This window comes from Schistocerca cancellata, chromosome 7, assembly GCF_023864275.1.
Source record: "Schistocerca cancellata isolate TAMUIC-IGC-003103 chromosome 7, iqSchCanc2.1, whole genome shotgun sequence".
Taxonomy (NCBI): Eukaryota; Metazoa; Arthropoda; class Insecta; order Orthoptera; family Acrididae; genus Schistocerca; species Schistocerca cancellata.
Window position 1 is genome coordinate 29,951,177 of NC_064632.1, and position 18,578 is coordinate 29,969,754.

The 18,578-nt window shown below is 41.0% G+C and overlaps 1 protein-coding gene across 1 annotated transcript in view; it reads right to left on the bottom strand.

Moving 5' to 3' along the window:
- Nucleotides 1–18,578, bottom strand: part of LOC126092417 (uncharacterized) — a 240,529-nt gene that overhangs the window by 130,349 nt on the left and 91,602 nt on the right. The window contains exon 6 of the mRNA XM_049908004.1: nucleotides 7,964–8,090. Coding sequence (XP_049763961.1) covers nucleotides 7,964–8,090 — 127 coding nt within the window. The remainder of the gene's footprint in view (nucleotides 1–7,963; nucleotides 8,091–18,578) is intronic.

The following is an 18,578-nucleotide window of genomic DNA, read 5'->3' on the forward strand; positions in this document are numbered from 1 at the left end:
CTCTGAGAATAACATGGATCTCCTCATAAAAGACTCTGTAACCACGGTCTCACTCAACCGAGTGAAACCAGCTTTCATTGAGCCTCAGGTGAACCTCCCTGATTCTGCCCCTGTTTCTCCCACCCCTGCTTCGAGCAGCCATCCATCTTCCCATACCATGCATTCGGGTATTGATTCTCCACAGCGTGCTTCTCTGCCGAGCACTGCTCCTTCTCCGCGTTCATCTAATTCGAGTGGCCAATCTTTTCGGGGCTTCACTCCTCACAGCTCTCGCAGTCGAACTGCCAACCACTCGGATTCTACCATTGTGTTACCATCTTCATGTGACAGCTCTCTGTCACGCCGTTCAAGCCACGCTGGCTCCTCGTTGACTTCGGTCACGCTCCCTTGTCTGTCAGCTGATCGCCCGAGGTTGTCTCCTGCGCAGTCCAGTGCACCTGCCACCCCCCCTCTTAGCAGATGCTTCCCCCTGCCATGGCTTTCCCACACCTCCCTGCCTCCCTACCATTGCTCGTACAGGTGCCACCCAAGAATTCACAACATATGTACACCCTGATGACATACATAAATTATCTGTTGTCGTAGATGGCAATACGGTGTGTGTGGTACTCGCGTGTGACAATGTTGAGGGACGAAGTGCAGAATCTCGTGTGGCGCGCCGCTTTAAATTGAGCAGAAGTGCTGCGTGTGGCAATTTGCGTGCCTTTGTTAGGCCTTCTGGCAAGGTGATTCTCCGCCTGCCGGCTGACGAAGTGCTACACCTCCACTCCAGGACGGGACGTTGTCTTCAGCTGCTGGCGTCGCTTGCTGACTTCGCCATCGACGTACCGGGTTTCACCACCCGGTCTCCTACCAGTCGACCACTTCCGCCTGACGCAGAAGAACTGTACGTTACCCCTTCCTAACTTCTCACCCCCCCCCCCCCCCCCATTCACAGGGACGTACTCCATACTGTGCGGGGTGGGCTATGTGGCGTAGAGCGCCATAAATATCGATATTTGTTCAGTGCATAAGTGTGCTATCTTTGAGGAGAGGGCTTTGGGCAGGATGTTGGACGCTAACGGCAGTTAGCCTCCGGACTTGTATCTGTGTAGAAGCTAAGTGTGAATAAATCTGTATCTGAGAGAATTCTAGTTGTTTACCTACAACTATTCCATATTCCCTCACCAGTTTCCCAAAACTTTTTGAGGTTTTAAGTATAGTTGTTAGCAAACTCAAAACAAAGTCAATTTATGATAACTGCAGATAATATATAGGTCTACTCCTCTTTAAGGGAAAACTAGATGTAACACAATATGTTAGTTAGAAAATCTGCTACAGTAACTAAATCACAAACGCCAGTTTACAACAAATTACTCAAATTATGCAAAGGACAATGGTGGCTTCTGAAAATTCTCAAAAAAGCACACTGATTTGCTTTGATGTACAATGGAATTCAGGGGTGACATATTCTTTGGCAGAATAGTGAACCGCAAATGCTCATTAGCTATGAGATAAATTACATATCCAGAACACTCATACTGGTAACTTATGAAAATATAGTTTTGTAAACTCTCGAAAATTCCCAAATAAAGCCAGCCTATTTCTCACAAAATTGTACAAAGAAATTAGAGAACAATTGTTTTGAAAGAGGATATGCCTACTGTTCTCAAAAAATTTAAAAGAGCACCATCACGTTTAAGCCTATTTTTGACAATAATACTACAAGTTTATCACAACACTCGTGAAAATTTGAAATTTCATAATGTATCACAATACAAATGGGTACTGATACAATCAATAAAAGATTATGTAGAAGGGATGTGAACAGTAAAATATTCGAATCTAGAACTTCAAATTGGAGCAAGAGTCTTGTACATGCGGTCTCACACAACGGAAAATTCCAAAGTCCACTTTTATATATAAATAAACATGCATATTGCATCGATTTTTCACTTAGCTGATTCTTTGGACACATCTACATTGGCGTGCTGAAGACGAGCACTGCAACACGAGTATATCTGTCAAAATAACTAAAATATGCAGCACCAATAAAGCATGTCTTCTGCCTGTTGCAGCTAACAGATCCTCAACACCTTGTCTCTCCAGTCACCTACAGTCCCCAACAGCCCCTGTCTGACCACAAAGAAATGCTCTCCTTGTGATTTAGTACATCCATGACTGGAGCAACCAAACCATGTTTCCTGAGTGTTACAACTACATCTTGTCATGCTGTAATATGAGAAATATGCTCCCCACTCCTCCCACAGCAGTATTTCATCACCTGCCCAATCTACACAATATCTTTGTTCATCACTATTTCACTTTTGCTATCAGCCCCTTGCTCCATGAATCATATCCCTTAAAGACCTAGATGTGGACCTCTACATACTTCTTACATCTGCCATGTACTCTGGTCCTGTCACAGTGTCTCCTACCCCATCAAAGACAAGTCCAACTGTCAAAGCAGCCATGGTGTCTACTAACAGGCTGCAAACAGTTGATGAAGGTTTCTCGGGTCTCCAGCCAGGTGGTAGCGTGGATATCTCGCATGTTTTGGGAAGTATCGTACTAACCATCTTCTGGCGAGGATGGGTAGTATGACACTTCCCAAAACGTCATGAGATATCAACGCTACCACCCGGCTGGAGACCCGAGAAACCTTCACCAACAGTTTACACCGGAAAAGCCTATAGTCACATAGGCTGCAAACACTATGCACATTCTATGAGGGTGTGCTGTAAAGTATTTCCTCCAAATTTTTAATTTGTTCTCAATATCAAGTGAGGGACCATATTACCCAGTTGACTTTCCCACTTCATTGATCCAAGTTGGAACCCTCTGCTGCCAGAGGGTTCCTAATTGTAGTGTGGAACATGGTGGTGTAATCAAGTTTCTAACCAATCCACACAAGGAGCAACCTCATCATCAGCATACAGATACGAGACCACACGTGAGCACTATGACATCTGAAACAATCCAAAGCCTATGCTTCACTGTCACCAATCATCCTCAGATATTCTGACTTGGCCCCATCAAATTTTCAACTCTTTACAGAACTTTAAAAATACTTTCAAGGACTTCAAACAGTGGAAATTCCCAGGTGGAATATCGACAACATAAGGAAAACACAGATTGCTACTTACCATAAAGATGACATGTTGAGTGGCAGACAGGCACAACAAAAAGACACTTACACATAGCTTTTGGCCAAAGCCATCTTCAGTAAAGGAAACACACGCACATTCACTCACACAAGCAAGCACACTTCACACACACGTTACTGCCATCTCTGGTAACTTTGACCACAATGCAACTGTCATGATGCACAGAAGCAGAGATCTGGAGGGAGAAGGAAGGGAAGGGATAGCAGGGTAAGGGTGGGGGGAGGGAAGGACACTGTGTGCCGGACATTACTGATGTTGAGAGGCATTGCCAGTGATCGAGAGTACTGAGAACACTGAAGTGAAGAGTGGCACTGGAGTAGGTGTTGAAAAAATAAATTTAAAGAAGTTGTCCCTACCTCTATGCTTGATGGTCCTTGTGTGTATGTTTGATGCATATTTCATTTTAGTATTAGTAATAATGATACTTTTAGTACTGATAATTGTTGGCAGACTGTTGCTATTGTAAGAACAGGTAGTACTGCCTCTACTGCTGCCGGGCTGCAGAGTTTTGATTTTCGTAATGTGCTGAATCATGTACATGTGAACCACCCTAAAGCCATATTTCAGTATATCAGCTACTGAATCACCCAGCAAGCCAGAAGGAAGACTCCAAGGTAGACCCTGGAAGCAGCTGAGACAAATGCAGAATATATCAGATGATGATCAGCCAGTGAGGCACTGACAATGAGGTCTGCTGTTTGACACTGATGAGCTGTCAAGATGAGCATATACAAAACTGAACAAGTTTGTTTATCTCTTGTAAGTAACAACTTAACAAAACAAGCCAAACTTTAAAATTGTTTTCTCTTCCAGAAAACTGTTTCAGCTTCTTCAAGTTGTGCTCAAGGATAATGACTCTTCTTTTTGTTTTTATTTCTGTTTGTAAGTCAGAATCATTTCACATCAAACTGGTGTTCTTTTTGGGCTGCAAATGAGTATGGCAGCAGCCACTGATAGTTTTAAACTTACTTTGAAACATAATCTAAGTGAGGAAGAAGAGTAACTCCAGAGCATACAAGAGCAACTCAAAATCTTATTGAGTCAATTCCTGTCAATCACACAATATAGAACCCAGATATCTCATGGTACCTACATATCAACATTGTCTTTGTTGATTGCACATGGTGTGCTGGCTCAAACCTCCACAGAAGAAGATACATTCAAACAAGCTGTCACGCATCACCATGATTCTTGCTCTCTCTCCAGGGCTCGCTGTTTTCCTACAGGTGGCCCTATGGGTGGTACCACAAGACTCGGTCTTTGCTTCTACTTACTGCATGGAAATTTATCCGTCTGCGTGTCATTTTAAGACACCACACACCTATATCTCAGAAGACTCAATGCGAAATGACAACTAAGTGCCGGGCATGGTGGCCGTGCAGTTCTAGGCGCTTCAGTCCGGAACCGCGTGGCTGCTACGGTCGCAGGTTCGAATCCTGCTTCGGGCTTGAATGTGTGTGATGTCCTTAAGTTAGTTAAAGTAGTTCTAAGTTCTAGGGGACTGATGACCTCAGATGTTAATTCCAATAGTGCTCAGAGCCATTTGACAACTATGTAGTAGCATGACACAATTGATATTCAGGGATCAAAACTGTTAACCAATGATCAACATTAATGAAACTACGGTTCAGTCATTGATTATATGGGAACTAGTGTGGAAAGGACAAGCATGAGACTTTAAGTCATGTATACTTTCATTTATGTTGAATAGCATTAATGGCTTATAAAAGAGAAATCAACTGCTTTTTAGATCTTTTACCTCACAACATTATCATTAAACATAAATGAGTGTGGTTTGATTTTGGTGATAATAAGTTTAGAACTGCCTATGGAACCTTATCTAACTGGGACTTTGTTGATGTAAGCAACAACTAACAGCAGCTAGGGAATGAAGTATACTCTAATACTACAAACTCTGAACATTCAGTAATATTACATAATATGCAATTGATGATTACCAATAATACCATCTTCACTGGTAAGATTGTAAAGCATTTCATTCCTCACTTCAATGATTTCTACAAATGGACTACAACAAACAAAAAGAAATCAATACTTGTACACGGAAAGAATGTCTTGCCTGACTTCCATTTCCACTGTATTCTAGAATTATAACTATTTCTTTCAGTCAATGAATTCCTTCAATTTCACATTAAGTTCAACAGATAAACTATACAGCCAGATACCACAAGTTGTAAGCAGTGGAGTAATAATTTGATTTTGCTCACGCTTTCAACAGTGTCAACTAGTATCAGCAAGCTACATGGAGTACTATTACTTTTAAGCTTTCAACTGCATGATCAATATCTTTCTTAATCAGTTCGATATGTTTGATCACTTTTTGTTTCTTTGAGTTAAAGCTGTCAAAGCTCTAGACACCTCCCAAACTTAAACTGTTACCACCAGTGACATTGTGGTTGATTTGTCACTTATTAGGAATGACATGTAACAAATTGGGTATGTGAGTACACCACACTTTCACCACAATATTAAAATTAATAAGGTAGAGGACTTTTTTTAAATAAGCCACTCTTGGAGCTCATTTTTATTGGGGAAGGTAGTGTAAGAGCCCACAAAAGAAGAACACGAGAGCATTTACAACGCAGCACTCAGTAAGCTCATTCCTGCATCAGCTGGCTCCACGTGAGGCTTTTGGCAGGAAATAAACGCTGTCCATGCAGAATCAACAATGCCAGGTTTAAGTTGATCGACTACCATGGCATTGACTTCACATGTGTAAAGGCATGTACAGTCAACTGCACTATGGCTGTTAGCACTGAATATTTACTTGCCCTACACGACCACACACTCAATCACCACTCATCCAGAACAAAATACCATTTATTGTATAGTGCAGCAACATGACTATACTGCTACATACTGCTAGTACATATACAAGTAACCGAGTAAATTAGCAGTACTGTACATAGTTTGAAAAAGGCTACTTTTTCTCCAGTTATATTAAATTAAGTAACTGCTTTTGATTCCCTAATGGTAAACAAATATTTACATAAATAAACTGTTTCTGATAGTTACAGAAGTGATATCTGCAAATAAAATAGTATGGCAACTTATACTGCTGAGAGCTGTGGTGCATGCAGCATGAAGTGGTGGTTAGCATCACTGGCCGGTGTGCTGCAGGTCATCAGTTCAACCCCAACCAACACCAGTTTTTGTTATTTAGTATACATAATTTCTGGAAGCTTCTCAGAATATCTTACATTTGTAATAAGCATATATTCTGGAACATTCAGTGTTTGTATAAATAACAGCACTCTCCATTTGGAAGCTCATTCTGTTCTGGCAGTAAGTTGGTGTTCATAATAAACGTGCTTTCTGTGCTGTCATATTTCACTGACAAGCTGGCTTTCGGATTTAGACTTCAGAGTAGTTATGATGTAACAATACTTATACACGAAACATATAATACGAAATGGGAGTAGCCCACAACTGAAACTTGTGACTTCTAAATAATCATTCCTAGGTCTGGTGTTATAGATACTCTAATTTCAACAAGATAGCACTAGACACACTTTGCTTTTGCTCTATTCAAATAATCTGTGAACACTACCCTTGATTCCACGTCATTCTAATTTCCAGTCAAGTAGAAAGTGGTTTATGCAACGCAATACCTTCAAGAGATCTCTAAATACTCCTGTGACTTTTTAGGACTAATATAAAGGCAAATAATTTTTTCCCCAGCAATTAACTAAAGTTACTACAACTTAACCTATAATGAAAGCCATAAAGATTTATTGTCATGTTTGTATCAACATTTCAGGAAGTAAATCTGAGTTGGAACAATTTCTTCAAAGAATTCTGAAAATATTGGAAGAAGAGAAATTTAGTAGTAGTTTCCTACACCTTTCTTCATCTCTCTTGAATATTGTCTTACCTCTGCAAACAGGCTCTAGGAAACATCTGTGACAAAATAATTGCTGTATTACTGAGAATGTTGTTATTAACAGATTATCCATTTTTGAAAGTAGATGGTACATCCACAAACTCAAGGCCAGGAAAGAAAATTCCCTCCACAATCTTTCACTGAATCTATCTTTAGTCAAAGATGTGTGAGTTAACTTCCCCAATAGACTTTTCATCGCTTTCCCAACAATAAATTATCACACTACATCACCACATGTTATCAATCAGCACATCACACTATGTCTTGTCTATTATATTTTGTACATCACTGTGTGTATGTTTTATACAAGAATAATTACTGAACTGGCAATATATTCCATAAATATCATTTCATCCACCAAAGTAAACAGACCTGTGGATTCTGAAAAGTACTAGAGACGTACTGGCAGAGGTGAAGCTATAACAGTGGGTCGTGAGCAATGTTTGGGTGGTTTATAAGACCATTGCTCATGAATGGCAAAGTTCCAGGTTCAAGTCCCAATATGGCAGGAGGCTTCAGCTTTATGGGTAGTGTCTTCTAACTAACAGATGAATTACTAACTAGAAAAGAAGAGCACATAGTGTAAGAATGATAGGGTTGTCGTGTTCCTTTAAACTTCAGAACTTTGAACTCCCTTATAGATGTAACTTCAAGCAGTCAGTATCTGTCAACTCTATCTTTCAAATGCGTAACTCATTATTGTAACACAAATACATCCCATAATATTATAATTTAGAGCAGAAATACTCTGTAGAATGTTCCTTCTTAAGCGCCACATTCAATGAAAATTACACCCCTTCAAAGTCAACCAATCTATTTGTCATGGATGAAAATATATTGTAAAATTAATTACTTAATGTAATAGTTGTGTTAGTTGTAGCTTTTTGAAAGACTGAAAAAGCAAGATAATCACCTGAACTGCCAGGTTTAAAAGCATTCCCATTTTTAAATGCAAAAGTGCTGAGGCTGGATAGATGTCTGTTGCAATCTGTGAAGCAAGTGCTGTCACAAATGACCATGGTGAATGACAGTCATTGCTCCTGTAAAGTAAAAGATATGATTTGCATATTTATAGTAAACAAATATTCGAGTAGTAACTGGCATTTAGCAATAAAAGTAATTTAATATATTTAACAAGTGAGATGGAAAATTTTGTGCAAAAAATATAACAGACAAAACAATAGAATTTCATTAGTGAACCATGTTTCTTAAATGTAATATAGATTTGTCACAAATATAAAAGAAACAAGTGTAATTATCATCCATACATAACCAGTACATATACTGAAAGAGCATTCATTTACAAAAGATAGGATTAAAGTGAAACTAGTCATAATTGATATTAAAAATAGAAACATACCTAATTCAATCAAGTTGTTTATTCACAAAAAAGACTAAGAATTATTTCAGCACAAGCAGAATAATACAAGTTTTAACACTGGCTAATTTCACAATTTCTTTAAGTTTTCATGTCCAGATCTACATGGTACTAAATTTATTTATTTATTTATTGTGTCAAAAGTACAGAAATATCAAATATATATAAGTGTTGACATAATTTTACACAAAAGGAGACCAAAAATTGGACACTTGAAGTGCATTTGGTGTAGCTCTCATAAGGTCTTGCAAGGTGCAGGTGGTTGGTGATGAAGAACACTGAAGGAAATGGCTGTTAGACTGCTCAATGCCACACTGGCAAAGAACTGAGTCCACAAAGAAACCCCAGGTCAACAGATTGGTCTGAAATCAAGAAAGAGCTTCTTGACAACTACTGAGGCGCTCATCAAGAATCCACATACAGCAAGGATCTCGTGATGGCGGGAGAAATGTCTGTATTTGGGAGAATGGATGGCTCCAAAGGAAGAACTTCCCCTGAACATTTGGAGAAGTGGTCAATACCAAGGTCTCTCAATAGATTACAATGGTATTAAATCAAAGTTTTGAGAAGACTTAAGATCGAGAAATCAAGTTTTCTTTACCAATTTTTGACCTTAAAGCTTGTAGCTTGGTAGCAGAGGAAGTAAACAGCTGACAAAGTGCCTAGGTCTCCGTCAGACAGGAACTGAGAGCCGAGGCATCTTCCACTTCACAAAATGACCAAGTTACCATATCACAATGGAGTTAGTGGTGACTGCACTCCACTGTCCTTGCTATACTGATTGATAACATATATAATTCACAATGTAGAATATGAAATTAACTGTAGACCTTCCTGGAATCAAATCCTAAATCTGATAACCCAGTGTTACACATTAAGTGAGGACCATTCAGATTATTTAATGGCAATGACAAGACAATATCAAATGAATTTAGCAGAATATTTCTGTCGCTCTCCAGGAGGTAAGCTGACAATCACATTAGTGCCAAACGTATTCTACAATGTTGCAAAGTCTGCATTAGATCAATGGCATGAAGAACACATTTCTTCAGTCGATATATTTCTTGTCCTGCCTTCACTTGGGAAGCTCACGCTTCGAAGACATGCCATCACACTGATTGGCTTTTGAAATACATATTGTATACACGTGCATATGTAGACAAGAAAAAAATCCTGGATTCCCCAGTTAAAAATAAACTTTTTCTCTGGTAGAAATGCAGTTTTCTCCAGGTCAGAATACAATATACCCCTGATAAAAGCATATTTTTCTCCGTGTTAAATGACAATGCACTTTCCCTCAGAGCAGTAAAACTTATCAATCCTTTGAATGGTGAAGGTTTCATACACCAGCATAAAAATTCCCAACATTATGGAAATGAAACTCAGCAGAAACAATGTGTTTTGGAAAGATCTCTGATGTGTGGCAACATCTCCAAAACATATGTTCATATTATGAATTCATAAACACAAATTCCACCAAATACAACATGGTAGCTTCTGAAGCACAGAAATCAAGATTTCAATTTGCTTTTGCCAGCCAATGACAGCAGATATTAAAGGCACAGGACACGTGATGTGGTCAGCCAATGACATCATTGTTAAGTAGCCTAACACACAAACAGGAAAAGTTAATTAAAATACATAAGAGTTCAACGACAAGAAAAGCTAAGCTTTCACATATAATATTGGTCACCGAAATTTTTTGCTGTTTTTTTTTTTTTCCTCCTGAGGATGTGGTTTGGCAGGATGCCGAGTGTACAGCTTATATTGCAGCAGATGAATATTTCTGACAAGCACAGTTATAAATTTCACAGCTGTGCAATGAACATTTTATGGGTTATTTGGCTGCGTACATGTTCCATCAAGCACTTTGACTTTTCCATATAAAAGCCAATTATACATGCATTTGCTCAAGAACTCACTTTGTAATTATACTTTATGCCATTGTTACTGCATAATTTCTGATCTATCAAAGAATTAAAAAAAATATATGAAAAATAACCTTGAAACTTGGTCTTCTTCAGAGTGTTTTACCCTTTAACATATATCACACATAGATGTGTCAGCAAAATTTTAAATAATGAAATAAATGGCTGGTCTTCTGGGACCAAAATTTTTCAAAGTGGTTAGTACCCAGTGTTAAGTTTTGAATGAGGGTATAACTCTCTGTGATTTAATAAATACATCACACATTCTCACATGTAACATAATTCATCTTGCATAATAAGAAAATTAATTTGAAAGTAGCACTTCTCAAACAACCATTCTCAATATTTTCCCATGACTTGTTAGAAACGTAAACAGTTGTGATGCCACACTCATCGAAACAACGCTCACAAGAAAGACACACCAAAAGCAGTTTATTGTAACAAAGTATTGCACACTATTTGACACACTTTGCTGTCGGTAGATGCCAGTGTGTGCTGTGCATTTTGTTGGTGTAAATGATGCATTCTCTTTGCAACAAACATTTTATTTTGGTTTTATTCTCTCATTTTTGTTTTATTGCTGCAGTATTATTCGGCACTAGGGGCTACAGTAAAGACCTTCATTAGAGTATCAGTTCTTACCAGTCAAAATTACAAAAAATTAACTGAAAACTAAAACAATGAAAAATTCCCAGAATTCTAAAAAATTCCTGCATTCTGGGTTTTCCCAGATGAAAAATGTCCTGGGTTTTTCCTGAATTTCCCAGTTGTTCCAGGGCATACACACCCTGGTAAATACCAATGACTTTATTCCCATTTCTGTATGAAATTTGGGTCTAAATCACAGTTACGAATAATATCCACAAGCATTGACTGCAAATCAAATGTCAAGAGCAAGGAGTATGATTTCAGTGGCCCTTATCCTTATTAGCTGTTTTAGCCATTTTTGTTTTTCAGTCTCCACTGTACTGCAAATTGAAAAGCTCATTCACTGGAAGGGAACACCCCCTTCTTTTCTTTTTTAAAAGCAGGATCTACTGCCAAAAACATTTTGAATAAATAACATTTAAAGAAATATTATACACTTAAAAATAGTTTTTCTTAAGAATGTTTTCATTGATATTACCTCCAATACATAGGACAAAATAAGAGACAACACAGAACGATTTACAAATCATGCACATCCACAGGGAAATTAGTATGCTATGAATAGCAAAGTTTCAATTCCAGATGTAAACTGTACCAGGACATCATGGGCAATTTAAAAAAAAAAATCGTACTCAAAAAGTGAATGAGCACAGTGTTAAGCAAATCTATGCCACTGTGATACCTGTTCACTACTAGATGACAACAGAGCCGAATCAAATGCACCTCTCGACACCATTCTTTTTCTAATGTTGTTTCTATGAAATTTTTGTAACTCATTTTCAATAAAGGTGTTTTTGAGTCTATTACAATATTTGGCAACTATCAATCAAAATTTCATTTAACACATTATATTTTTTCCTCTTATACACTGAGGCGACAAAAGTCATGGACTACCTCTTAATGATATTGGACCTCCTCCTGCCTAGCACAGTGTACCAACGCAACGTAGGATGGATTCAACACGTGTCCGCATCTCGTGGTCATGCGATAACGTTCTCGCTTCCCACTCCCTGGTTCCCGGGTTCGATTCCCGGCGGGGTCGGGGATTTTCTCTGCCTCGTGATGACTGGGTGTTGTGTGATGTCCTTAGGTTAGTTAGGTTTAAGTAGTTCTACGTTCTAGGGGACTGATGACCATAGATGTTAAGTCCCATAGTGCTCAGATGTGTTTGATTCAACATGTCATTGGAGGTGCAGGATTTTGTGCATGAACTGACCTCTTGACTATGTCCCATAAACGTTCAATGAGATTCATTCTGGGTGATCTGAGTAGTGTAATCTTACCCTCACACATATCACCTTCAAATTTCTCTTAGTGTCTTCATTATTTTCAAAAGCTTCAAGAGGCGTAAGATATACAAAAGAAAAACTTTTTACTTATCTTCATTTTCTCTTCTTCTTGTTGGTTCCAGTTCTTGCATCTAGGAGTACATTCTTGAGGCTGAAATGTTGACTTACTGGGTTCCAGATGACTAAATAACTGATGAAGGACTATCTGTTGCTATGATTTTCTTTTACTTTATCCCATTCTTCTATATCACACTGACTTAATAATATTTGTCTTCATATAACCATCAATTACACTGTCGTAGACAAAATTAAAGAACAAATACATTCCATCAGAGGCATGCCCACTACTACCTACAATCTGCAGTACTCATAATATTCCAGAGACTTTACAAAGCTAAAGAGTTTACAAACTTTCTTGACAAAAGAAGAATCTTTGCTAAAATACATTATTTTGTAAATGAGTCCAGAAATAAATTTTATAATTATAATCAGATAGTGCAATTAACAATACAAATTTTAAATATGCCAGATATTTCGTAATTTCAAACCTTTCTAATAGAAGAACTCCAGAGATGGGAACTTGCCCTTCAATATATTCTCTCTTCCTGTTACCCACCAGGCCTCAACCTCCGCTAACTTCAGGTTGCCGCCCCTTATACATCACCTGTCATTCAACAACATCTTTGCCTCTGTACTTCCGCCTCGACTGACATCTCTGCCCAACCTCTTTGCATTTACATATGTCTGTATATGTGCGGATGGATATGTGTGTGCGCGCGCGAGTGTATACCTGTCCTTTTTTCCTCCTAAGGTAAGTCTTTCCGCTCCCGCGATTGGAATGACTCCTTACCCTCCCCCTTAAAACCCACATCCTTTCGTCTTTCCCTCTCCCTGCAATCCTTCTTTCCATCAGTCCCTATACCAGTTCTAAACTGAACAATCCATTGCCCTCACCCACCTAATCCTTCACCTACACATTAACTCAGCCAATGAACACACCCATCAACTCCTATCCTCAATAAAAGTCCTCAATCTTTCCTCTCCCACATCCACACCGGCTGTTCAGAGCATCCTCCTACAGGCCAACCGCAAATTAGAACAGCATGCCACCCTCCACCTCAAAAAACTATCCAATCTCCTGGTTTCCCACCTCCGGAAAGGCAACTTACTCACCCTTCACAATCTCTCCAGCAAACCTCAACCTCCTCTCATTGCACACAAACCCAGTCTCTCCCAGCTGCTCAATCTCCCACTTCCAGCTCCACTCCCTCCAAAACCTCAAAATTCCAATCAACACAATCTGGAACCACAACACCCTAATTCAGTAGTTAACCTTTTCTCCAAACCTCTCTCCCAATCCGAAACCTCTGTCCTATCCAAAGGCCTCACCTTCAGCCCCACTCCCAGATTCAACCAAACAGCCCTCGACAAAGATTTACTGTCCTACACCCGTACTCTCTGCTGGAAATATCACTTTGCCACAAAGAAAAATGATCCTAATCCTACTCCTAATGATCCAACTCCCCAAGACACTATCCAAATTGAACCCTGCCTGGAACAGTTCCGTCCTCCGTCACAGCGGGACCCACCTCCTCTTCCTCAAAATCACCCTCTCCAAACCTTCCAGGAATTTCCGACTTCCAGCCTTGCCTCTCAATCCTTCTTAAAAAAACCTTAATCCTACTCCCAACATCACCACTGCTGAAGCCCAAGCTATCCGTGATCTGAAGGCTGACCGATCCATCGTCATTATTCCGGCGGACAAGGGTTCCACGACCGTGGTACTTTATCGTCGGGAGTATGTGGCTGAGGGACTGCATCAGCTTTCAGACAACACCACATACAAAGTTTGCCAAGGTAATCCCATTCCTGATGTCCAGGCGGAGCTTCAAGGAATCCTCAGAACCTTAGGCCCCCTACAAAACCTTTCACCTGACTCCATCAACCTCCTGACCCCACCGAAACCCTGCACCCCTACCTTCTTCCTAAAATTCACAAACCCAATCACCCTGGCCGCCCCATTGTAGCTGGTTACCAAGCCCCCACAGAACGCATCTCTGCCTACGTAGAGCAACACCTTCAACCCATTACATGCAGTCTCCCATCCTTCATCAAAGACACCAACCACTTTCTCGAACACCTGGAATCCTTACCCAATCTGTTACCTCCGGAAACCATCCTTGTAACCATTGATGCCACTTCCTTATACACAAATATTCTGCACGTCCAAAGCCTCGCTGCGATGGAGCACTTCCTTTCAAGCCGATCACCTGCCACCCTACCTAAAACCTCTTTCCTCATTACCTTAGCCAGCTTCATCCTGACCCACAACTTCTACACTTTTGAAGGCCAGACATACCAACAATTAAAGGGAACAGCCATGGGTACCAGGATGGCCCCCTCGTACGCCAACCTATTCATGGGTCCCTTAGAGGAAGCCCTCTTGGTTACCCAGGCCTGCCAACCCAAAGTTTGGTACAGATTTATTGATGACATCTTCATGATCTGGACTCACAGTGAAGAAGAACTCCAGAATTTCCTCTCCAACCTCAACTCCTTTGGTTCCATCAGATTCACCTGGTCCTACTCCAAATCCCATGCCACTTTCCTTCACGTTGACCTCCATCTGTCCAATGGCCAGCTTCACACGTCCGTCCACATCAAAACCACCAACAAGCAACAGTACCTCCATTATGGCAGCTGCCACCCATTCCACATCAAACGGTCCCTTCCCTGCAGCCTAGGTCTTCGTGGCAAACGAATCTGCTCCGGTCAGGAATCCCTGAACCATTTCACCAACAACCTGAAAACAGCTTTCGCATCCCGCAACTACCCTCCCGACCTGGTACAGAAGCAAATAACCAGAACTACTTCCTCATCCCCTCAAACCCAGAACCTCCCACAGAAGAACCACAAAAGTGCCCCACTTGTGACAGGATACTTTCCGGGACTGGATCAGACTCTGAATGTGGCTCTCCAGCAGGGATACGACTTCCTCAAATCCTGCCCTGAAATGAGATCCATCCTTCATGAAATCCTCCCTACTCCACCAAGAGTGTCTTTCCGTCATCCACCTAACCTTCGTAACCTCTTAGTTCATCCCTATGAAATCCCCAAACCACCTTCCCTACCCTCTGGCTCCTACCCTTGTATCCACCCCCGGTGTAAAACCTGTCCCATGTACACTCCCACCACCACCTACTCCAGTCCTGTAACCTGGAAGGCGTACACTGTGGTGTCACCGCCAGACACCACACTTGCTAGGTGGTAGCCTTTAAATCGGCCGCGGTCCATTAGTATACGTCGGACCCGCGTGTCGCCACTGTCAGTGATTTCAGACCGAGCGCCACCACATGGCAGGTCTAGTGAGACGTCCTAGCACTCGTCCCAGTTGTACAGCCGACTTTGCTAGTGAAGCTACACTGACCAATACGCTCTCATTTGCCGAGACGATAGTTAGCAAAGCCTTCAGCTACGTCTTTTGCTACGACATAGCAAGGCGCCATTACCAGTTTATATTGAGATTATATAATGTATCAACAAGAGCGATGTTCTCCAATTATGGATTAAAGTTAAGTATTCCAGCAGCAACGCACTTTATTTGCTACATTAAACTACATTGTCCTGTTTCAGACCTCACGCCTGTGTGAGCTTAACGTGTGCTATTCGGCTACAAGTCATAGTGGATTGGCTGTCGGGTCAGTCCACTACATACACGATCAAAGGCAGAGCCACGTGTGAAAGCACCCACGTGATTTACCAACTGACCTGCCTACACTGTGAAGCTTTCTATGTGGGAATGACCAGCAACAAACTGTCCATTCGCATGAATGGACACAGGCAGACAGTGTTTGTTGGTAATGAGGATCACCCTGTGGCTAAACATGTCTTGGTGCACGGCCAGCACATCTCGGTACAGTGTTACACCATCCGGGTTATATGGATACTTCCCACTAACACCAACCTGTCAGAACTCCGGAGATGGGAACTTGCCCTTCAGTATATCCTCTCTTCTCGTTATCCGCCAGGCCTCAACCTCCGCTAATTTCAAGTTGCCGCCCCTCATACCTCACCTGTCTTTCAACAACATGTATGCCGCTGTACTTCCGCCTCGACTGACATCTCTGCCCAAACTCTTTGCCTTTACAAATGTCTGCTTGTGTCTGTGTATATGCGGATGGATATGTGTATGTGTGCGAGTGTATACCTGTCCTTTTTTCTCCCTAAGGTAGTCTTTCCGCTCCCGAGATTGGAATGACTCCTTACCCTCTCCCTTAAAACCCACATCCTTTCGTCTTTCCCTCTCCTTCCCTCTTTCCTGATGTTGCGAAAGTTGGAATTTTGTGTGCATGTTTGTGTGTCTATCGACCTGTCAGCGCTTTTGTTTGGTAAGTTTCATCATCTTTGTGTTTTATATATATATATATATATATATATGTCTGCTTGTGTCTTGTGTGTATGGATGGATATGTGTGTGTGTGCGAGTGTATACCTGTCCTTTTTTCCCCCTAAGGTAAGTCTTTCCGCTCCCGGGATTGGAATGACTCCTTACCCTCTCCCTTAAAACCCATATCCTTTTGTCTTTCCTTCTCCTTCCCTCTTTCCTGACGAGGCAACCGTTGGTTGCGAAAGCTAGAGTTTTGTGTGTATGTTTGTGTTTATTTGTGTGTCTATCGACCTGCCAGCGCTTTTGTTAGGTAAGTCTCATCATCTTTCTTTTTTAAATATATTTTTCCCACGTGGAATGTTTCCCTCTATTATATATATATATATATATATATATATATATATATATATATATATATTATATATATATATATATATATATATATATATATATATATATATATATATACAGGGTTCGGCTGAAGCCGCACTTCAGGTTTCTGCCACCAGAGCGCTCGAGAGCACAGTGAGACAAAATGACGACAGGAGCCGAGAAAGCGTATGTCGTGCTTGAAATGCACTCACATCAGTCAGTCATAACAGTGCAACGACACTTCAGGACGAAGTTCAACAAAGATCCACCAACTGCTAACTCCATTCGGCGATGGTATGCGCAGTTTAAAGCTTCTGGATGCCTCTGTAAGGGGAAATCAACGGGTCGGCCTGCAGTGAGCGAAGAAACGGTTGAACGCGTGCGGGCAAGTTTCACGCGTAGCCCGCGGAAGTCGACGAATAAAGCAAGCAGGGAGCTAAACGTACCACAGCCGACGGTTTGGAAAATCTTACGGAAAAGGCTAAAGCAGAAGCCTTACTGTTTACAATTGCTACAAGCCCTGACACCCGATGACAAAGTCAAACGCTTTGAATTTTCGGCGCGGTTGCAACAGCTCATGGAAGAGGATGCGTTCAGTGCAAAACTTGTTTTCAGTGATAAAGCAACATTTTTTCTTAATGGTGAAGTGAACAGACACAATGTGCGAATCTGGGCGGTAGAGAATCCTCACGCATTCGTGCAGCAAATTCGCAATTCACCAAAAGTTAACGTGTTTTGTGCAATCTCACGGTTTAAAGTTTACGGCCCCTTTTTCTTCTGCGAAAAAAACATTACAGGACACGTGTATCTGGACGTGTTGGAAAATTGGCTCATGCCAACTGGACACCGACACGCCGACTTCATCTTTCAACAGGATGGTGCTCCACCGCACTTCCATCATGATGTTCGGCATTTCTTAACAGGAGATTGGAAAACCGATGGATCGGTCGTGGTGGAGATCATGATCAGCAATTCATGTCATGGCCTCCACGCTCTCCCCGACTTGACCCCATGCGATTTCATTCTGTGGGGTTATGTGAAAGATTCAGTGTTTAAAACCTCCTCTACCAAGAAACGTGCCAGAACTGCGAGCTCGCATCAACGATGCTTTCGAACTCATTGATGGGGACATGCTGCGCCAAGTGTGGGAAGAACTTGATTATCGGCTTGATGTCTCCCGAATCACTAAAGGGGCACATATCAAACATTTGTGAATGCCTAAAAAAACTTTTTGAGTTTTTGTATGTGTGTGCAAAGCATTGTGAAAATATCTCAAATAATAAAGTTATTGTAGAGCTGTGAAATCACTTCAAATATATATATATATATATATCTTGTGTCTGTACATGTGTGGATGGATATGTGTGTGTGTGTGTGTGTGTGTGTGTGTGTGTGTGTGTACCCGTCCTTTTTTCCCCCTAAGGTAAGTCTTTCCGCTCCCAGGACTGGAATGACTCCTTACCCTCTCCCTTAAAACCCACATCCTTTCGTCTTTCCCTCTCCTTCCCTCTTTCCTGATGAGGCAA